The sequence below is a fragment of the Protomyctophum bolini genome (genome assembly GCF_963924005.1).
Source record: "Protomyctophum bolini genome assembly, chromosome: 16".
Lineage (NCBI taxonomy): Eukaryota > Metazoa > Chordata > Actinopteri > Myctophiformes > Myctophidae > Protomyctophum > Protomyctophum bolini.
Genome location: NC_137877.1, coordinates 1,563,852 through 1,587,667, shown reverse-complemented (window position 1 = coordinate 1,587,667; position 23,816 = coordinate 1,563,852). Strand labels below are relative to the sequence as shown.

The 23,816-nt window shown below is 45.1% G+C and overlaps 1 protein-coding gene across 1 annotated transcript; it reads right to left on the bottom strand.

The window, feature by feature from the left end:
- Nucleotides 1-970: 970 nt before the first annotated feature.
- Nucleotides 971-23,080, bottom strand: tmem175 (transmembrane protein 175; the record flags this gene model as incomplete). The annotated part of the gene is made up of 11 exons (XM_080785218.1): nt 22,972-23,080; nt 19,533-19,718; nt 19,184-19,222; nt 18,934-19,031; nt 17,995-18,046; nt 16,616-16,651; nt 16,242-16,325; nt 14,815-14,979; nt 8,688-8,766; nt 5,754-5,889; nt 971-1,658 (listed from the first exon to the last, which is right to left on the bottom strand). Exons 1-11 carry the CDS (start codon nt 23,071-23,073, stop codon nt 971-973), a joined length of 1,665 nt encoding a protein of 554 aa, XP_080641344.1. The 5' UTR covers nt 23,074-23,080.
- Nucleotides 23,081-23,816: the final 736 nt, after the last annotated feature.

Genomic DNA, 23,816 nt, shown 5'->3' with positions numbered 1-23,816 from the left:
AGAAGCGACATTTTTAATCAATCATGGATTAAAAATACTTAACGGCTTCCGCGACACAGGAGATGTGTCGGTATGGTATGTAAGGTACTTATAGTTCGCACATTCGTAAGTCAATACATGAATAAACATGGTAAAAGCGCGCAGAAGTCCGTCTCATGGCGTGTTTAAATTGTATTTGTTTGTGCGTAACTGGCGACAGCCCAGCGTGGAGCAGGACCCAATGGGTAAAGTAAACAAAGTATCAGAAACTTTACTACATTCGGGTTCTGCTTGCGGGGCTAGGTACCTCTATACCCTGAATCTATAGGATCATTCTAACCCCTAACCTCCCTCGCGGCCATGCATGCATACGTTTGACAAAGTCCATTTCCAGTAACCAAAACATTTCACATTCCGATCGGCCACTTTTCTTCAGGGTTAAGTGACCAGTGCATTAAAGGGCCTTCTAGTGTCCTCAGACAGACTGAGGTTCTGGCATCCTCATCATCCTCCTCCTCCTCCTCCTCCTCCTCCTCTAAGACAGACTGAGGTTCTAGTCTCCTCCTCCTCCTCCTCCTCCTCTAAGACAGACTGAGGTTCTAGTCTCCTCCTCCTCCTCCTCCTCTAAGACAGACTGAGGTTCTAGTCTCCTCCTCCTCCTCCTCCTCCTCCTCCTCTAAGACAGACTGAGGTTCTAGTCTCCTCCTCCTCCTCCTCCTCCTCTAAGACAGACTGAGGTTCTAGTCTCCTCCTCCTCCTCCTCCTCCTCCTCCTCCTCTAAGACAGACTGAGGTTCTAGTCTCCTCCTCCTCCTCCTCCTCTAAGACAGACTGAGGTTCTAGTCTCCTCCTCCTCCTCCTCCTCTAAGACAGACTGAGGTTCTAGTCTCCTCCTCCTCCTCCTCCTCCTCCTCCTCCTCTAAGACAGACTGAGGTTCTAGTCTCCTCCTCCTCCTCCTCCTCCTCCTCCTCCTCTAGGACAGACTGAGGTTCTAGTCTCCTCCTCCTCCTCCTCCTCTAGGACAGACTGAGGTTCTAGTCTCCTCCTCCTCCTCTAGGACAGAATGAGGTTCTGGCCTCTCGCCGGGGCAGAACACCAGGCGGATCAGTGCCGAGGCCAGGCGGACCAGCAGCCTCAGCGCCAGGAAGGCGAACGGCACCGTGATCTCCATCAGGTGGAAGATGGACGCGCTGAACCTGCTCAGGACGCACGTCAGCAGGAAGCTCCCGAACGCCACGCCGGGGTACAGCGCCAGCTTGGCCAGCATGAAGGCGTGCTCCGAGCCGCCGTGCCGCACCTTGGGGTGCAGCGTGGCGCGCTCGTCCCACAGCGCCACCACCCAGATGGCCAGCTGGAACATGCCGGCGAAGAAGATGATCACGCAGCTGATCTGGATGGCCTCCAGCTCGTTGCGCGAGTCCCGCGGGAAGCCGTGGGTCAGCTGGTAGGCCAGCGGCAGGCCGCCCACGCAGGCCAGCGAGAAGGTGTTGAGGAGGCCCATGAGGCGCGTGGCCCGCGTCACGTGGAGGAACAGGGAGTGGTGGACGAACCACAGCAGGCCCACCGTGGCGAAGGAGCCGAAGTAGGCCAGGTACTCGGGGCCGTAGGACCGGAGCGCCGCCACCAGGCTGCCGCCGAACTGCTTCTCCACCGTGGCGGGGTCGGGAACGTTGTCCTCGCTGTGGAGGGGGAGGGAGGGAAGGAGGGAGGGGAGGGACGGACGACCCCACCACGGAACAACGGGACACATGGAGACAGTAGGGAGGCACGATGTAATCGCTAGCATTGTTGCACAACCACTTCAGATACTTTATACATCCACGTATGATAGAATCAAAGGTTACAATGGCTAGACTAAACATGGTCCATAAAATTAAATACGGAGAGGTCCCAGCAGTTTTAAGAACATGTTTTTCAGGCAGGTAAACGAGGTACACAACCATTTCACCAGAGCCAGTATTGCAGATGTGGTGCTCCCTGCTTTTAAAAGTCAAGTGGGCAAAAGGCTCATTCATTTATATAGGAGCCACACAGTGGAATAGCCTGGAATCCAGCGTTAAACTGACCAACAATTTTGACATTTTGACATTCTGACATTTAAACAGAAGACTAAAAAATGGCTACTGGAAAAGGTTCCCCTATAAAGGGTCATCTTAGAGCGACGGATAGGGATGTACTTGTTGTGTTGTGTATGTAATGTATATGTACTGTTATGTATTTGTGATGTATTTTAAAGTATTGTTCAGTGTGAGAGGACCCCAGTGGAAATAAGTCTTTGGACTTTTCTGTGTAATCCTTGAATCGCTGATTATAATGTTGTATTATGATTGCTTTTCTAAATAAATCAAATCAAACAACAGCATCCTAAGGTTAGCAAGGAATATCAACTCTAATACTAAGCATGTGTTGTATGGAGAGTATAAGGAATATCACCTCTAATACTAAGCATGTGTTGTATGGAGAATATAAGGAATATCACAGAGTCTAAGACTAGCCATGTGTTGTATAGAATATAAGTAATATCACCTCTAATACTAGCCATGTGTTGTATAGAATATAAGGAATATCACCTCTAAGACTAAGCCATGTGTTGTATAGAATATAAGGAATATCACCTCTAATATAGAGAGTATAGGTTGGTCCTTCAGGAAGGAGATACGGTGTTCCATCAATCATACAATAAGGTCAGACTAAAGAGGTCCTTTGTCCACCAGTCGACTCTGAGGCTTAATCAGGAGTTGTAGTAGCCACGGGGTAATCTAGGGACTTTGAGTCTTAATCAGGAGTTGTAGTAGCCACGGGGTGATCTAGGGACTTTGAGTCTTAATCAGGAGTTGTAGAAGCCACGGGGTGATCTAGGGACTTTGAGTCTTAATCAGGAGTTGTAGTAGCCACGGGGTGATCTAGGGACTTTGAGTCTTAATCAGGAGTTGTAGTAGCCACGGGGTGATCTAGGGACTTTGAATCTTAATCAGGAGTTGTAGAAGCCACGGGGTGATCTAGGGACTTTGAGTCTTAATCAGGAGTTGTAGAAGCCACGGGGTATTCTAGACGCTGGACATTGCTCTTGTCTTCATGTCTTTATGGATGTAATATCGTTTTGTTCTTTGTGTTTATGTCAAATGTGTGTACCAGTATATATGTTCTGCATACTTGGCTAGACAAATTTCAGTGTGAACTGACAATAAAGTACTGTATCATATCATATCATATCACAATCGGAATCAGCCATAAAAATGCCATATCGGTATCGGAAAAACAGTCTCAAAATAATACAGATGATTTAATCGGTTTTTCACCAGCAAGAAATAAAATGAAAATTAAAAATGTATTAAATCAAATATTTCTAGAACCTCTAGTCTACAACAAAAGCCAAATCACTCACACACACACACACACACACACACACACACACACACACACACACCTTCTTACTGTAACTTAGGGCTGTCAGAACGAATTTCATACTATGAATGAAAATGGAAGAAAAAAAAATATTCGAAAGCTAAAATTGCCATTCAAATGTACCTTTTATCATTTATTAATTCCATTTTATATTTTTATTTCGTTACATACTGTATTTTACCCACTCGCTAAATGTATTGAGTAACGAATCCACCGCTGTGAAATCACCCCGGACGCTTCTTGCCTCCCAGCGTGTGAAAAGGGTCACGTGATATCAACACTAGACTACTGACAGAGAGAGAGCGTCAGACCAGAGCCATCTAATAGAAGAGTTAGGACATTGAGGGGGCAGAAACCCAGAGCCATCTAATAGAAGAGTTAGGACATTGAGGGGGCAGAAACCCAGAGCCATCTAATAGAAGAGTTAGGACATTGAGGGGGCAGAAACCCAGAGCCATCTAATAGAAGAGTTACAACATTGAGGGGGCAGAAACCCAGAGCCATCTAATAGAAGAGTTAGGACATTGAGGGGTCAGAAACCCAGAGCCATCTAATAGAAGAGTTACAACATTGAGGGGGCAGAAACCCAGAGGCATCTAATAGAAGAGTTACGACATTGAGGGGTCAGAAACCCAGAGCCATCTAATAGAAGAGTTAGGACATTGAGGGGGCAGAAACCCAGAGCCATCTAATAGAAGAGTTAGGACATTGAGGGGGCAGAAACCCAGAGCCATCTAATAGAAGAGTTAGGACATTGAGGGGGCAGAAACCCAGAGCCATCTAATAGATGAGTTAGGACATTGAGGGGTCAGAAACCCAGAGCCATCTAATAGAAGAGTTAGGACATTGAGGGGGCAGAAACCCAGAACCATCTAATAGAAGAGTTACAACATTGAGGGGTCAGAAACCCAGAGCCATCTAATAGAAGAGTTAGGACATTGAGGGGGCAGAAACCCAGAGCCATCTAATAGAAGAGTTAGGACATTGAGGGGGCAGAAACCCAGAGCCATCTAATAGATGAGTTAGGACATTGAGGGGTCAGAAACCCAGAGCCATCTAATAGAAGAGTTAGGACATTGAGGGGGCAGAAACCCAGAACCATCTAATAGAAGAGTTACAACATTGAGGGGGCAGAAACCCAGAGCCATCTAATAGAAGAGTTACGACATTGATGGGGCAGAAACCCAGAGCCATCTAATAGAAGAGTTACAGGACATTGAGGGGGCAGAAACCCAGAGCCATCTAATAGAAGAGTTAGGACATTGAGGGGGCAGAAACCCAGAACCATCTAATAGAAGAGTTACAACATTGAGGGGTCAGAAACCCAGAGCCATCTAATAGAAGAGTTAGGACATTGAGGGGGCAGAAACCCAGAGCCATCTAATAGAAGAGTTAGGACATTGAGGGGGCAGAAACCCAGAGCCATCTAATAGATGAGTTAGGACATTGAGGGGTCAGAAACCCAGAGCCATCTAATAGAAGAGTTAGGACATTGAGGGGGCAGAAACCCAGAACCATCTAATAGAAGAGTTACAACATTGAGGGGGCAGAAACCCAGAGCCATCTAATAGAAGAGTTACGACATTGATGGGGCAGAAACCCAGAGCCATCTAATAGAAGAGTTACAGGACATTGAGGGGGCAGAAACCCAGCGCTGTTCTAATGCAGCCTGAACTGAGACAAGACAAACATGTTCTTTCTTTTAGTTATAACCAGGGGGGCAGTCAGACAGATAATTTGTGAAGCCACTGAGGAAATCGGGATTTCCTGAAAGTTCATATAATGGCCTGTTGTGGCGCTGTCTGTCATTGGACCCAGAAAAACCCATATCTCCATAGAGGTCCATGTATTTGGGCCCAACTTCACCTAGACTGTATTGCCTTAATAAACATGGTCACGAATCATTTCTGCTTCCAGTCACTAGTTTAAAGTCTCATTTCTAATGTCATGATATTATATGGTCCCATTTATTAAAAGAATGACAATAAAGTCGCGTATGTTCTGAGGAGCGTGGCTACCGTTACAGTCTATGATCGGGATTCCCCTCCCACTCGTGTCAAAACGGATCTAGAAAGATGGCGACTTACAATACAAGGACTGACAGGCTTCATTTTACGTTCATGTTAGACCCGGAGAACGCTTTGTCCATATTTTTTTACAGTCTATGGTTATAACGGGCTTTGTTGGCAACGACGGCCAACGCTGGTGTCCACCAGGTGGCGCTGAATGAGAAATAGCAGCTTTGGAGTTTCGAATATTAAAAAAAATAATAAAAGCAAAAATGGAATTTGAATGTGATTATAATATATGGAGGTGAAGTGACAGCCCTGTACTGTAACTACGACAGAGATAAAGGAAATTCAACCAACCAGATGTCCAGGATGAGGAGTGTGGCTACGATGGCGTAAACCCCGTCGCTGAACGCCTCCACGCGATCTTTACTGAGCGGCTCGTTGGGATGGTAGAGAAACATCTGGCTGGCCTCTGGAGTCTCCTCCCTTTGACCTGATGAAAACAAACACACATTAAAACATCTGGCTGGCCTCTGGAGTCTCCTCCCTTTGACCTGATGAAAACAAACACACATTAAAACATCTGGCTGGCCTCTGGAGTCTCCTCCCTTTGACCTGATGAAAACAAACACACATTAAAACATCTGGATGACCTCTGGAGTCTCCTCCCTTTGACCTGATGAAAACAAACACACATTAAAACATCTGGATGACCTCTGGTGTCTCCTCCCTTTGACCTGATGAAACAAACACACATTAAAACATCTGGCTGGCCTCTGGAGTCTCCTCCCTTTGACCTGATGAAAACAAACACACATTAAAACATCTGGATGACCTCTGGAGTCTCCTCCCTTTGACCTGATGAAACAAACACACATTAAAACATCTGGCTGGCCTCTGGAGTCTCCTCCCTTTGACCTGATGAAACAAACACACATTATAACATCTGGATGACCTCTGGAGTCTCCTCCCTTTGACCTGATGAAAACAAACACACATTAAAACATCTGGATGACCTCTGGAGTCTCCTCCCTCTGACCTGATGAAAACACACATTAAAACATCTGGATGACCTCTGGAGTCTCCTCCCTTTGACCTGATGAAAACACACACACATTAAAACATCTGGATGACCTCTGGAGTCTCCTCCCTCTGACCTGATGAAAACAAACACACATTAAAGGCGCAGTGAAATGAAAAAGACGTTTTTCACACTTTTAGACCATATCTGTGGTCATCATATGGGCATACCTAACAATGGATGCCAAAAAAATGGGAAAATTCTCATTTCTGTGTGTTTTTATATCAAAGGTCCATAAAAACGATTGTATTATTTATTTATTAAAACGAAAACGTGCTGCGTGATGACGTGTAGAGATACACATCGATAAAAGCCAATAAAAATGAAGCTCACCCGTTTAATTCCCCATATCTGCGCATCCGTGCAACACAGCTGCTTCTGATTACAGAAATCCTCCGTTTTTATTCCCATTCAAGATAACATCCAGACGGTGTATTACTCGGTTTCAACTTAATCATCACGCAAAAATATGTATCTGAAACGTTATAGGGTAGAAATAAGCCACATAACAGTAAACTGGTGTAGCTGGCCGACAATCTGATTTGTAAACAAACACACACCATGCGTGTTGCGGATAGCATAGCTACCGTCCCTAGCTACCGTCCCATCGCCTGAAGGGATGCGACACTCTGATTGGTTCAAAAACTTCAGACCGGTGTTTCATGTGGAAACACCATTTTCATGTTGTTCACCATTTCCGTTTCACTGCGCCTTTAAAACATCTGGATGGCCTCTGGTGTCTCCTCCCTTTGACCTGATGAAAACACACATTAAAACATCTGGCTGGCCTCTGGAGTCTCCTCCCTCTGACCTGATGAAACAAACACACATTAAAACATCTGGATGACCTCTGGAGTCTCCTCCCTCTGACCTGATGAAACAAACACACATTAAAACATCTGGATGACCTCTGGAGTCTCCTCCCTTTGATGAAAACAAACACACATTAAAACATCTGGATGACCTCTGGTGTCTCCTCCCTTTGACCTGATGAAAACACACATTAAAACATCTGGATGACCTCTGGAGTCTCCTCCCTTTGACCTGATGAAACAAACACACATTAAAACAGCTGGATGACCTCTGGTGTCTCCTCCCTTTGACCTGATGAAACAAACACACATTAAAACATCTGGATGACCTCTGGAGTCTCCTCCCTTTGACCTGATGAAACAAACACACATTAAAACACCTGGATGACCTCTGGAGTCTCCTCCCTTTGACCTGATGAAAACAAACACACATTAAAACATCTGGATGACCTCTGGTGTCTCCTCCCTTTGACCTGATGAAACAAACACACATTAAAACATCTGGATGACCTCTGGAGTCTCCTCCCTTTGACCTGATAAAAACACACATTAAAACATCTGGATGACCTCTGGTGTCTCCTCCCTTTGACCTGATGAAAACAAACACACATTAAAACATCTGGATGACCTCTGGAGTCTCCTCCCTTTGACCTGATGAAAACAAACACACATTAAAACATCTGGATGACCTCTGGAGTCTCCTCCCTTTGACCTGATGAAAACAAACACACATTAAAACATCTGGCTGGCCTCTGGAGTCTCCTCCCTTTGACCTGATAATTAATGTTACTAAAAACCATCTAAACAGAAAACCAAACCCGAACCCGTGTTCCTTAGGGACCCAAACTCATAAATACTTTTCAACTGGTCAAATCATGACAGTTTTCTGAAAAACCTGTGTTTCTGTGTCAGTGGTTCTCAAACCTTTTCATGTCAACGACCCCCCACTGTCCCCAGAATTATCTGTATTCGACTTGAGTTAATTTGAGTTAAAAATGATGGTTCTTTAATGCTTAAAGCACCATAAGGGGTTTTTCCCGTTCTGAATGGGATAAATAAATATATAAATCCACAGATAACTTTCTAAATATTTCCAAAGGAAATTGCTGGTCTACAATAACAGGACCTCTTCACCAGAGAGAGTGGAGGTTCACTTACCGGTATTTATTTCCCCTGCCTAATCTGGAACCAGTTCAGAGTGTTTCCACTAATACAGGGGTTCTAAAAGAAATTGGCTGGGGACCCCCGGAAGTGCTTTGGCCATGTCTCGTGACAGCCAGTCAGTCGCATTTAAAAGAATATGTATTTTTTTTAAAACTTTTTTTAAATAATTTGTCGACCCAACAAACAATATCATGCTCTACTGCCCAACACTGCATGAGATGAATAATTGCTTACCGATGGCTTTGCTGCGACACCACTTCAACGACTCTGTGATGTATGGAAGGAAGATCACTATGGCTAACAGCACGTAGGCCTGGGAGACAGACAGACAGACAGACAGACAGACAGACAGACAGAGTTACCACTAGTAGACAGACCAGACCAGTGTTGTTTTCGTCGACTTAAAACTATGACGAAAAATGTTCGACGACTACCATTTTTATCACTGACAAAAACGACATAAAAACTAAATTAAAACTAAGCCATGATGACTAAAACTATGACTAAATATAGTGAGGATTGTCGTCAACAAATAAAAACTAGACTAAAATGTTAGGAAGGGACTAGTGGACAAGAGATCCACTAGGAAGGGACTAGTGGACAAACAGATCCAGTATGAGTCATTTTACACTTGGTTGCATGCTGAAAATAGCAGATCTACAAGCTCACAGCGTGTCGCAGCAATTTTTTTTCGACTAAACTCGCATGACATTTAGTCGACTAAAACGGTGGCTCTACAATCCAAAAGCTGCAATTCATTATACGTCCAGCGGGGGGAGACATTGCACAGCCTATTGTGGAAAAATGCTTTTTTTTTTTTGTGACCGAATTTGATCGAGAGACTGCCATTGGATTTTTTTTTTTTCATTTTCATTTTTATCATGTACTTCTTTCTCTGCTATTTCTGTTAGCCAGTTAGTGAAAGACTAGTATTATCTTCCAAAACGATTGTGTACCAAAAAAGCGGATTTTAGCGGAATTTGCATACTTTAGCAGGGAAGCTGTATTTTCTGGTTAGCATTGGATGACTCAATGGTTATAACATTAGACATAGTGACATGTTTAAGCATTTATTTCACATATATATATGTCGATATCAGCTCTGACTTCGTTTTTGCCTTGGGACACAAGCTTTCATCCAATCAGGATAGAGAACAAAAACCAAACCTAAGGTTTTTTGACCCCCAGGGGTTAACTGGGGACAGGGAGGAACTCCTTATATGGTCAGCACACTCTATAGTAGAGAGGATTATCACAACAGAACAAAAAAATAAGTGATATTTGAATTAAGTGAAATCACTGACTCTACCTTTAATATAGCTTCAGATCATTTTAGACAGAAAGATAAAATTGTTTTTCAGCTGTCCTGAACAGTTGCAATCGCGTGGGGTCACACATAAACATCAATTTAAATAGAACATAAGTCCAGTAGAAAATGTTTTAAATCAACCAATTTGCAAAATGAACTCTTCAAGGTTGTGTGCCAAGAACTCAAATCTGTCAGGTAGAAGAGAATTCCTTCTCTTATTAAAACCCATTCTGAACGGGAACCCATTTTGGTGTTCGGCATCATGTCATGCTTTAGCGAATTGAAAAATAGCAGATCTACAAGCTCATAGCGCGCCACCGAGTGGCGCGCTACGAGCTTGTAGGTCTGCTATTTTTTGAAAAATCGACATTTTTTAGAATCTGATCTCAGGTCAGAATGGGTTATAATCAGACCAGTGGTGTGTCCAGTGGAAACCTCGTATGAATCTGTTCTCAGGTCAGAATGGGTTAAGAATATACCCCAAGCCTTGGAAAATATGCATGACACATGTTGGCTCATTTTTATAACTTTGAGTACTCGCATCGCCGCCTTTCCTCCAGTATGGAGGAATGCCCACCGAGTACCCCAACCTTCACATAGTGTGTGTGGCCCCCAACCTTCACTTAGTGTGGCCCCCAACCTTCACTTAGTGTGGCCCCCAACCTTCACTTAGTGTGGCCCCCCAACCTTCACTTAGTGTGGCCCCCAACCTACACTTAGTGTGGCCCCCAACCTTCACTTAGTGTGGCCCCCCAACCTTCACTTAGTGTGGCCCCCAACCTTCACTTAGTGTGGCCCCCAACCTTCACTTAGTGTGGCCCCCCAACCTTCACTTAGTGTGGCCCTCAACCTTCACTTAGTGTGGCCCCCAACCTTCACTTAGTGTGGTTAATTATTTCAGTCTAAATTAGAAAATCTTTTTTTTATCTATAATTTTTATCCCACGATTTTGTAACCCATTTTTCACCCCTGTGTCAATGATCTTGTGTGTGTGTGTGTGTGTGTGTGTTTTTTGATTGATTAATTTTTATTGAAATATTTATTAACTGTGTATGTGCGTGACTGCGTGTGCATGTGTTAGGGCATTCATTTTTACTAGTTTACTACTTACTTATTTCTTTTTTTTATAAATATTTGTAAAATCTGTACATTGGTGACTATAACTATACTATTATACCTGATCTTGAGGCCTACAAAATAAATAAATAAATAAATCAACTAGTACGGTAGTACCAACAAGGTCCACTAGTGGATTTACTAGTAAACTAGTGGACTAGTTGCTTAATGCCCTTTGTTTAGAGGACTATGTTATTTTCTCAGCTTCTGTTGCCAGTCATGGCTGCCAGTTCCCACCTGATGTCGTGTGTGAGTCCAGACTGATCCAGACCGTACTGAATAACTGCCAGCTTGCATAATGTCTTGAGGCTAGGACTGAAGTCTAAGACATACAGGTCACCTGGTCTGTTGTCTCCTCCAAAGAGGATGACACGATCTCCCAGCATGCAACAGCACATATTCTCCATCTTATGTGGACGTTTCCCCTTGGGCTCAACCTTCTTCCAGGAGAAGGTTTTTGCGTTGAATATCTGCAGATCATTGAAGTACTGGTTATTGTTCAAGCCACCAAATATGCACAGCTCTCCATTGTAGGTAAAGGCAGAATGACCATAGCGTCCGTTTGTAAGATGCTGTGTAGAAGGTGTGTTCATCCACTGGTTGGTCTGTGTGTCAAACACTCTGATGGTGTAGTAGGTCTGACCCCCCCCATAGCCCCCAAATACAAACATCTTTGTCCCAATGATGGTGGCAGAGTGACGGTATGTAGCAGGAGGTGAAGAAGTTCCTCTGGTGTTGATTAAAGTCCAGACCATTGTGGTGGAGTCCAACTTGTATATGTCATTACTGGATCCAGTCTGGGTCCATCCTCCATGGATAAATATGACCTTTCCCAACACACAGGTTGAGTGGTAGTACCGCCCCTCTGGAACGGTCCCAGAAACCTGTGGTTTGAACCATGTCTGGGCGTCGACATCAAATGCATAAAGGACATTGCAGGTATTATAACCTTGGTTAGTCCTCCCTCCCCAGAGGTAGACAGTGTCTCCAATCAGCACAGCTGTGTGACCCCGCCGCCTGGAAGGAACCTCAAGGTGAGGTTCTCCTGTTCCAAGGGTGACAGGGGTCAACTTCCTCCAGCATAAAGACGCTGTGTTGAAGACGTGTACTTCAATGTGATCTTGTCTCCTCTGGTTTACGTCTCCTCCAAAGCAGTAGATCTCGTGTCCGACCACCACAGCAGCAGCATGGTGCTTCCTATGTTCTCCTTCCAGATGTATCGTCCAGTGAAACATTTCACACAGCAGCTCCACCGCCAATGAGTGTTGACAACTAGTTTACAGATTAACTTGTTAGGATGAAGGCAGCTCAGGTTTCCTTGTTGCAAATCACTAACTGATGTTCAGTGTATCGGACAATTATTTATAAACTACAATGATATGGTTGTGATGTCATTGCATGATTACGTCATATTGTACGATAGCTAATGATTTCACACAATCTCATTGGCCATATTTGGGCATATTCATGGAGAGAAATAAACACAGACAGGCAACACCAGAACAGTAGTGGGTTGCACCACCAGAACGTAAGTTCTGTCCTAAGTTAGGGAGTGAAGTCCTTACTAGAGGCTCACTAACTACTAGTTAGTTTGTAACTAGTGGCTTACTAAAGTGTGTTGCACCACCACCGTTTAAGGCACAACGTAACTAGTAGTGTGTAGAGACTGTCCTAAAAAAAAACATCACACCTGTGTGAAGTGAGGGGCGCTCTTATATTCATATAGTTATAGAAGATATATGAAATGTAAGATGACACCTGAATTTATGTGAAAAGTGTATTTTCTCGTCCACATGACGTGAAGTATCACTTTTAAACCTTTCTGCATCTCCATCAGGCACCTGGTTGATTCTCTCTTTGTCGCTTGGAAAATATGTTTTCCGAACAGTGTTGATTTTGTTGACCAATACTATTACAAAAATTGTTCGTTGACAAAAACTAAAATGGACTAAACTGGACTAGACTAAGGCTAAATAAAATTGACAATTTTGTCAACAAATAAAGACTAGACTAAAATGTTAGGGCAGGAATAGTCTTGCGTTACCAGACTGTTGCCTCTCGCAATTTCCAAATGCTTCCGTCATACGGTCTGGAGCAACGGAAACTCTGATCATGAGTAAAATATAAATGCTTCATCGTACAGTCTGGAGCAACGGAAACTCTGATCATGAGTAAAATATAAATGCTTCCGTCGTACAGTCTGGAGCAACGGAAGAGCTGTTATGAGTCAAATATAAATGCTTCCGTCATACAGTCTGGAGCAACGGAAGAGCCTTTATGAGTAAAATATAAATGCTTCCGTCATACAGTCCGGAGCAACGGAAGCTCTGATCATGAGTAAAATATAAATGCTTCCGTCATACAGTCTGGAGCAACGGAAGAGCTGTTATGAGTAAAATATAAATGCTTCCGTCGTACAGTCTGGAGCAACGGAAGAGCTGTTATGAGTAAAATATAAATGCTTCCGTCGTACAGTCTGGAGCAACGGAAGCTCTGATCATGAGTAAAATATAAATGCTTCATCGTACAGTCTGGAGCAACGGAAGCTCTGATCATGAGTAGAATATAAATGCTTCCGTCGTACAGTCTGGAGCAACGGAAGCTCTGATCATGAGTAAAATATAAATGCTTCCGTCATACAGTCTGGAGCAACGGAAGCTCTGATCATGAGTAAAATATAAATGCTTCATCGTACAGTCTGGAGCAACAGAAGCTCTGATCATGAGTAAAATATAAATGCTTCATCGTACAGTCTGGAGCAACGGAAGCTCTGATCACGAGTAAAATATAAATGCTTCCGTCGTACAGTCTGGAGCAACGGAAGCTCTGATCACGAGTAAAATATAAATGCTTCATCGTACAGTCTGGAGCAACAGAAGCTCTGATCATGAGTAAAATATAAATGCTTCATCGTACAGTCTGGAGCAACGGAAGCTCTGATCATGAGTAAAATATAAATGCTTCCGTCGTACAGTCTGGAGCAACGGAAGCTCTGATCATGAGTAAAATATAAATGCTTCCATCGTACAGTCTGGAGCAACGGAAGCTCTGATCATGAGTAAAATATAAAGACCCTCCTTCGCCACTTCCCTTTTGTATTTACAGTCGCGCACATCTATCCTAATATAAATAGAAAACATCTAAGCATGTATAGCTTGTTGCTTAGCAGACAAGGAAATAAAAAAAATAAGCTCTAAAGATATTTTAAAATATATCTTGGCAGCTTCCTTGTGTAGTTCCAGACTCTATATAGCATTCTGGGAGGTGTAGTTCCAGACTCTATATAGCATTCTGGGAGGTGTAGTTCCAGACTCTATATAGCATTCTGGGAGGTGTAGTTCCAGACTCTATATAGCATTCTGGGAGGTGTAGTTCCAGACTCTATATAGCATTCTGGGAGGTGTAGTTCCAGACTCTATATAGCATTCTGGGAGGTGTAGTTCCAGACTCTATATAGCATTCTGGGAGGTGTAGTTCCAGACTCTATGTAGCATTCTGGGAGGTGTAGTTCCAGACTCTATATAGCATTCTGGGAGGTGTAGTTCCAGACTCTATATAGCATTCTGGGAGGTGTAGTTCCAGACTCTATATAGCATTCTGGGAGGTGTAGTTCCAGACTCTATATAGCATTCGGAGACTGTGGAATAGTTGTCTGGCTACACGAGACTAGGAAGGGACTAGTGGACAAGAGATCTAGTATAAGTCATTTTTACACTTGGTTGCATGCTGAAAATAGCAGATCTACAAGCTCACAACGTGCCGCCTACCACTTGGAAGAACATGAAGGGTTAGTTAGTTAGTTAGTTAGAGATCAGCCTACCAGTTGGAAGAATATGAAGGGTTAGGGTTTAGTTAGTTAGTTAGTTAGTTAGAGATCAGCCTACCAGTTGGAAGAATATGAAGGGTTAGGGGTTAGTTAGTTAGAGATCAGCCTACCAGTTGGAAGAATATGAAGGCGAAGACGCTGGCGAAGAAGCACATGACAGGAACCCTCATGATGACCTGGAGGATGTGGTGCTTGTAGAAGCTCTGGTTCTCTGAGATCTGGATCTGCTCGTTGAGAAGGAACGGACGGCTGAACGCATACACCACGATCACAGCCTGGGGGAGGAGAGAGAGTAGTCTGTCTAGAACAGTCCAGACAAATATAATCTTTGTAATGTATATTTTCTGCCCTTTTTCTGCCTTATCCTGATGTGAGGACTCCCTCTTGGACATTGTATACTTTTAAGTGTTTGTACTGAGTGTGTGTGGCTCTGGGGGTTTTGTTGCACGCCAGCGGAGAGTCACACATGGCACCAAAGCATGGTGCTGTTGGTTGGCGAGTGGCGAGACCCTCGGAGCAGCACATGCAGGCGCAGGCATTTGGGCTTTAGGGGGCGTTGCGTTGCGGATAGTACACATGGCACCAAAAGCATGGTACTGTTATGCTCGCGCTCTCTGGCGCCTAAGTGGTTGTGCGCTAATTGGAATTGATGTATATATTATGTATTATGATGTATTATGATGTATGTATTTGATGTGATGTTTTTTATATGATGACAAGCAGCATATTTTTGTATGGATTTCCAAGCTCTTGATATCTGTAATGTGATCACTTAGTAACTTTGTGGAAATTTAATAAAATACTTATAAAAAGCGAGAGAGAGAGAGAGAGAGAGAGAGAGAGAGAGAGAGAGAGAGAGAGAGAGAGAGAGAGAGAGAGAGAGAGAGAGAGAGAGAGAGAGAGAGAGAGAGAGAGAGAGAGAGAGACACAGAGAGAGAGAGAAAGAGACAGAGAGAGAGAGAGAGAGAGACAGAGAGATGAAAGAGATAACGCTGAGTTTCGGTAGGTTATGTCCGTGCGGCTGCAATTCGAAGCTGATGTTGCACTGACTGTTGTGCTTCAGCCATTACTACCTTTCGCTACCTGGCGGTCCTATAATAAGCAACCATAGGGTCATTTTCGTAACCATATAAACCCCTTATCCCTAAAACTTCTTTGCCTTTTTTTCTTTTACTATTTTGCAAAACATTTTTGAATAGTTCAAATGGCCAGTCTACAAGCTCACAGCGTGTCAGTGTAGATTGGCTAGTGAAGTATTCAAAAATGTTAAAAATAGTAAAAAAGGTGAAGAAGTTTAGGGATAAGGGGGTTTAGTGGTGACGAAAAAGAACCCTTTACTTTGCATTGGTTGAATAATTATAAGACAGACACATTTTCCAAAATATCTTAGAGGGACAGGGGGTGCGCAAAAAAAACATATATATCATACATTGATTCCTCTCTGCCCATTTTGACTCCTTACCTGAATTAAACCTATCACCATGACACACACACAGACACACACAGACACACACACACACACAGAACTAGTCCTTACCTGAATTAAACCTATCACCATGACACACGCACAGAAGAGCAGGATTCCCAGGATGTTGTTAGGGAAGGTTGCCATGAGGCTGAACTGCAGAGGAGAGAAAAATGCAAACGTTACGTACTTACGTTACGAGTGTGGAATTAAAAAAAACACCAGATTCAACGCTTTCTGTTCTGTCGTGAACTCAACATGAGAATCAAAATATGGCTTCATGTTTCAAACAGTATTTGTGAAGGTTGTGAAGGAAGCATGGCTCACGCGACATTCCATGTTTAGTCACAATGCAACTACAACTACTAAAGCTATTTAACGAAACAGGTTGAACTTTCACAGACTCACAACTGCCTCATTATATGCCGATGTAATCGTATACTCACTGTGTAAGGCAGGAACGTTATTATCATCATGCAGGCCTGAAACGGAACCCAAAGCAGAACTCAGCATTAGAACAGGAACCTTTTCATCAGAGAAAACAGACATTACTATTCTATCCACTGTCGTACATTAAGCCTTATGTAACCCCTAGTCCTAAGTGAGACGTATATTTAAGGGTGTTCTGAACAGGCAGATGACAGGACGTCAGTTGTGGGTTCTTACCAACGCCGTAACGTTCATGCGTTGTGAGAGAGGTATGCTCGGCTGCAGACTTGTCATTTGGTCTACACCACACTTGCTGCAGTGCGCTGTAGTGTAGCCTGGGATGTTCCCTGACAAATGTTTGGGGTGTGGCTTCCCCAGTATCCTGTGTAGGAAATGAACGTGAGGAATCTACAGGTGGAGATGTTGGCCTGTATGACACCATTGAGAGACAGTTCAGGGGTTTAGACTTCAGAGACCTGGTTCAAGTTGAAACGGCCCTGTAAAGGACTGTTGTCCCGTTTCCTTTCCCTTGTAGTTTTGTGAAACAACCATTCTTCCCCATTTTAAGTCATCTCAAACACTGCTTTTAACAATTTTTGATATACGAATAAAAGCCTTTTGTACCATCTTTATAAATAAAACTATTGTTATGCTTGTACCATACTTCTGTATCCTGTCCAATCTGTTTATTTAGCGGGGGTTACACTTACATTAGACATTATGACTGTAGAGGGCGGCCCTCACACCCGCGTCGCATTACTACGAGGAATTATATTGTGATAGTAAGCATTGCTAATAGTGCATGTTCACTAATAGGAGTCTCCCCATCTCTACAGCTCTTTAATAAAAAACTAAAGAAAAAAGAAAACAACATGTCGGGATAACAATTTGATCTAATCGGGACAGAGACTTTATGCTGCAAACAAGATAAACAACTAAAATGGAAGAGATTCCTTTTTTACTCGACACAACGAACTCTGACTGAGGTGAAGCTGATGAATCAGAATATATAGCTTCAACTCCACCTTAATCCATTCTGAACGGGAACCCCTTTTAGTGTTTTAAGCATTATGTTTTACTTTAGCTATTGAAAAATAGCAGATCTACAAGCTCATAGCGCGGCACTCTAAGAGCTTGTAGGTCTGCTATTTTTGAAAAATCGTGAAAATGTGCCTCAAATCATTGAATATATTCAGAGTGAAAGTTTTTAATCTTTGCTTCTGAGGGGTTCCTTCCTGGAAAAACGTATTTTGAGATGGAAGTCGGCGGCCAATTACATATAATTCTAGGGGTCCTTGACATGAAATATTGAGCACCACTGAACTGATACAGAAACATGAGGGATTTAAAAAAAAATAGAATCGGCCTCAGCTCTAAAGGAGTTAAAGTCACTTACGAGGTTCAGAAGAGCAAGACTATCGTCAATCCGTTCAATGACTTGAAACAATCTGTGGAAACATAAAACAGGAATGAATGGATGGATGGATGAATGGATGGATGGATGGATGGATGAACGAACGGATGGATGGATGGATGGATGATGGTTATGGAAAACATCAACATGCAGTTGTGGCGGCGGTTCAGCGGTAGAGTGGCCGGATGGTAACCGCAAGGTTCCCGGTTCGAACCCTGTGGGCTCCCCCAGAGTTAGTGTCAAAGTGTCCTTGAGCAAGACTCTGAACCCCATGGATTCCGCCGCCATCCATCGGTGTATGAATGTGTGTGTGAATGTGTGAATGTAATGCACAATCTATGTAAAGGTGTGTGAATGTGTGTGTGAATGGGTGAATGTAATGCACACTCTCTGTAAAGGTGTGTGAATGGGTGAATGTAATGCACAGTCTATGTAAAGGTGTGCGAATGTGTGTGTGAATGGGTGAATGTAATGCACACTCTATGTAAAGGTGTGTGAATGTGTGTGTGAATGGGTGAATGTAATGCACAGTCTATGTAAAGGTGTGTGAATGTGTGTGTGAATGGGTGAATGTATAATGCACAATCTATGTAAAGGTGTGTGAATGTGTGTGTGAATGGGTGAATGTATAATGCACAATCTATGTAAAGGTGTGTGAATGTGTGTGTGAATGGGTGAATGTATAATGCACAATCTATGTAAAGGTGTGTGAATGTGTGTGTGAATGGGTGAATGTATAATGCACAATCTATGTAAAGGTGTGTGAATGTGTGTGTGAATGGGTGAATGTATAATGCACAATCTATGTAAAGGTGTGTGAATGTGTGTGTGAATGGGTGAATGTAATGCACAATCTCTGTAAAGCGCCTTGGATAAAAGGCCCTATATAAATGCACCATTTACCAGTGATAACATACATACCTAACGTGAGCAGACCACGCCATGGTGACAATGGTGAACGTCATCAGGTAGACTGCAATCTTTGTTGACAGCATCAGCTGAATGCTTTCCCTTAGCTCCTACACACACACACGCACACACACACACACACACACACACACCCATTCACACACACACCCCCACACACACACACACGCTTTAGTATGTCATAGAACCCTTCATATTTACAGATATTTTCTGCATGAAAAATTAGTGCGTCGTGCCGACTCACCTCGTCATCTTCAATCTTGGTGTGTGCAACAGGTAATATCTATAAAGAAATGGAAATATATACAGTTACAGTAAGTACAGTAATGTAAGGAGGACATGCGTGTTGTTGTTGAGCGGTTACATTGGCGGGTCACAATAGGATGCAGCATTCAAATGCATTATCACTATATTGTACCAGTAAAAGTAGCTATGATAGAAATGAGTGCATCGCTGTAGGATATGATAGATACAGTAATATATACAGTAATAGTCTAATAGACACAGTACCATGACAGTAGCGATGATAGAGATGAGTGCATCGCTGTAGGATATGATAGATACAGTAATATATACAGTAATAGATACAGTACCATGACAGTAGCGATGATAGAGATGAGGGCATCGCTGTAGGCCAGCAGCCTATGAGAGGACTGCGTGCTGCTGTGTCCAGACTGTCCCCCAGAAGGATGAAGATGATGATGATGGTGATGATGATGATCCGTCGTCATAACCACGTTCCTCCTCTCCTTCTCCATGTCCTCCTCGGCCTGGCACACCTGCACAGTTTGGATTAGGATCATTAGTACATTCTCAGAAACCGCTGAGAATTCTCCTTTGCCGCAGAAGCCGTTTTAAGTATTTTTTAATCTGTGTTTGACCGATTGGTAGCTCCTATGATTCCTCTCTTCCTCCCATTGTACCGCCTCCCGCTGCGGGATTGGCTAGCTGTGCGTCCCTACGTTCCTGCCTCTGATCTGATCTGTCTTATAAAGCCAAATTCCAATACCCCAAATCTCGGCCACTCGCTCACTTAAGGTCATTACACACTGGCGAATTAGCGACGCGATGCGAATAAGCGATCTGAAAATGCGAAATATTGCATGTTGCAGTTCGCCTGCGAATCTCTGCACAATACGACACCAGAGCGAACAAATAAAGAGCGAAAACGGTCGCATTTTCGCACATTCGCCACTGATGTGGAAGCTTGCAAGGATTTCAATTGGTTTTTTTTAAATGCGAATTATTCGCACGAATATATCGCGTCGCCAATTTGCCAGTGTGTAATGACCTTCGCACTCGGTCACTCCAGCATGGTGGTGTTACAGTGAAATTAGTGTTTGAACTCTGCTAATAAACAAACGTCAACGATTTATGTTCGGACAGACGGACACTGACATAATGTGATTGTCTACACATGATTGTCACATATTCTAGCAGGTCACCAATTTCACCGTAACACCACCATGCTGGGGTGGCCGAGTGTGAGTGAGCGAGGGGCCGAGATTTGGGATATTGGAATTTGGCTTTAGGTATAGCCACTAGCTAGCCAGCTAGGCGGTACAACGGGATGTCAATAAGGAAGTCAAGGAAGGAAGGAAGGGAGAATTTCAGAGCTGCCAAAACGGTCAAACACAGATTAAAAATACTTAACGGCTTCTGCGGCAAAGGAAAATTCTCAGCGGTTTCCGTTATATGCTTCTTTTTGGGCCATCGGACCCGCACGAGGAAACCGCAGCAATGACGTTGACAGCGGTATGTTCGTCTGTCTCCCGTTATACGCTATATAGCTGGGACCGGACCCTATGGGAAGTAAAGTTATCCAAATGTCAGAAACTTTACGTACCATTGGGTTCTGGCTCGCAGGGGGCTAGTTGAGTGGTTGAACCACTCAATTAATTTCAATTCAAAGGGCTTTATTGGCATGAGAAAACATACGTTTACATTGCCAAAGCAGAAACAACAATACAACAATACAGCAATACAATCCAGTGTTTCCTGCAGGAAAAAGCTTTGGCATGGTGCTGGGCGTGGGGGGGGGAGCTTATGGCGCGCGGCCTTGGGCCGCGCGTCGAAAAATTTGATTAATTAATTAATAGGATTAATAAATTAAGATTAATTCGTATTATTGCTCTTGTATTGCGATTGGAGACACTGGGGGGACACTGGGGGACACTGGGCAGGCACTGGGGAGGCACTGGGAAGGCACGGGGAGACACTGGTCAGGCACTGGGAGACACTGGGGAGGCACTGGGGAGGCACTCAGGGGCACACTGGGGATGCACTCAGGGGAACACTGGGGAGACACTGAGGGGACACTGGGGAGGCACTGAGGAGACACTGGGGAGGCACTGGGGAGGCACTGGGAGGCACTGGGGAGGCACTGGGGAGGCACTGAGGGGACACTGGGGAGGCACTGAGGGGACACTGGGGAGGCACTGGGGAGGCACTGGGAGGCACTGGGGAGGCACTGAGGAGGCACTGAGGGGACACTGGGGAGGCACTGAGGGGACACTGGGGAGGCACTGGGGAGGCACTGGGGAGACACTGGGGAAGCACTGAGGGGACACTGGGGAGGCACTTAGGGGCACACAGGGGAGACACTGGGGAAGCACTGGGGAGACACTGGGGAGGCACTGAGGGGACACTGGGGAGGCACTGAGGAGACACTGGGGAGGCACTGAGGGGACACTGGGGAGGCACTGGGGAGGCACTGAGGGGACACTGGGGAGGCACTGGGGAGGCACTGGGGAAGCACTGGGGAGACACTGGGGAGGCACTTAGGGGCACACTGGGGAGGCACTCAGGGGGACACTGGGGAGGCACTGGGGAGACACTGGGGAGGCACTCAGGGGGACACTGGGGAGGCACTGGGGAGACACTGGGGAGGCACTCAGGGGGACACTGCGGCACTCGGGGGGGGGGGGGGACACTGGGGAGGCACTGGGCAGACACTGGGGAGGCACTTAGGGGCACACTGGGGAGGCACTCGGGGACACTGGGGAGGCACTGGGGAGACACTGGGGAGACACTGGGGAGGCACTCAGGGGGACACTGGGGAGGCACTCGGGGGGGGGGGGGACACTGGGGAGGCACTGGGCAGACACTGGGGAGGCACTTAGGGGCACACTGGGGAGGCACTCGGGGACACTGGGGAGGCACTGGGGAGACACTGGGGAGACACTGGGGAGGCACTCAGGGGGACACTGGGGAGGCACTCGGGGGGGGGGGACACTGGGAAGGCACTGGGCAGACACTGGGGAGGCACTTAGGGGCACACTGGGGAGGCACTCAGGGGGACACTGGGGAGGCACTGGGAAGGCACTGAGGGGACACTGGGGAGGCACTGGGGAGGCACTGGGGAGGCACTCAGGGGGACACTGGGGAGGTACTGGACATTTCATATCACACACACCATGATTCACTAGCCCCCTTAAAAAAAAAAAAAAAAAAAAAAAAAAAGTTTTTTTTTTTTAATTTTTTTTTTGTTGTTATATGATAGCTTGGCATGGCGCAAATAATTCCAGGCATGGCGCAGCGCCATGCCAAGAACATTGTGCAGGAAACCCTGCAATCAAAACAATGTACTTTGAAGGTCAGAATCTTCAATAGATCAACTTCTATGTACCAAGATCACTCGATGCAGGTATAGTGCAGGAATATACCACTCAAAAAATGCTTTCTAAGGTGTGATTTGGGGCCCTAAGCGGATGAATATAAAATTAATATCAACATCCTAATACTGTCCAATACTTAGATAGGGCACCCTTCCTTTCTTCGATCAATACTAAAAAATTAAAAAATTCCACACACTCTTTTTTTCACCTAGTAAATGAATGTTGAATCATGTGACAATAAAGCGGATTGTGTTCATCATGCATGGAGCTTAAAACAGGCCCCATGCAATGCATGACGACTCCCTGGCATATCTCTTCAAAGGGGGGTCCTATTAGCGGGGCTAATCAGTGTCAATTTGGGGGTCCTTGGCATGAAAACGTTTGTGAACCATGTGGTTCCTAAACCTAGGCCTACCTGCTCCTGGTCCAGCACAAGCAGCACGTCGTCTTCCTCATGTCGCTGTTCAACCGCCTCCTGGTCGTCCTGGTTCATCATCGGCTTCTGGTTCTCTGCCATGGCGGAGGTCGGAGGACACCACGCCGGGGACGGAGAGGAGTGGACCGTGGACGGACACACCGTGGACGGATAGAGAGGAGGAGAGGACGGTCCAGGACGGACACACCGTGCACACCGTTGGCCCGGAGCCGAGGACACCACACCGTGGACGGATATAGGTATACGGAGAGGAGACTCTAGGACCGTGGACGGATAGGAGTGGACGGATAGTTAGGAGAGGAGGACCGACTTCGGGCACAGCGTGGAGTCGACGCCGTGGACGGATAGGTAGGAGAGGAGAGGAGAGGAGAGGACGGTTCCGGACGGACACAGCGTGCACACCGTGGGCCGGAGCCCGGAGGACACGACGCCGTGGACGGATAGGTAGGAGAGGAGAGGACGGTCCAGCACGGACACAGCGTGCACGCCGTGTTGCTCCTAAAGTGTGTATAATAATATCGGTAATGTCTCTCCTCTCCAACCGCTTGTTTGCAAACACACTCAGAAAGTCAGCTGACTGACTGGAGAACCCCGGAAGCAGGGAAGCACCGGCCGTGACGACGTCATTCCTCCCGGAGTAATCTAGTCAGAGAGTGGCGACAGCAGCGTGACTCCCATTGTTGTAACAATGGAATGCGGAAGTGCTCATTATATCACAATGGGATATAGTTCCAATGTTTGGAACTATTGCCCGTAGGCATGGTGTCGCAGCTCAATTCAATTCAATTCAATTCAACAGGCTTTATTGGCATGACGTTTTACAA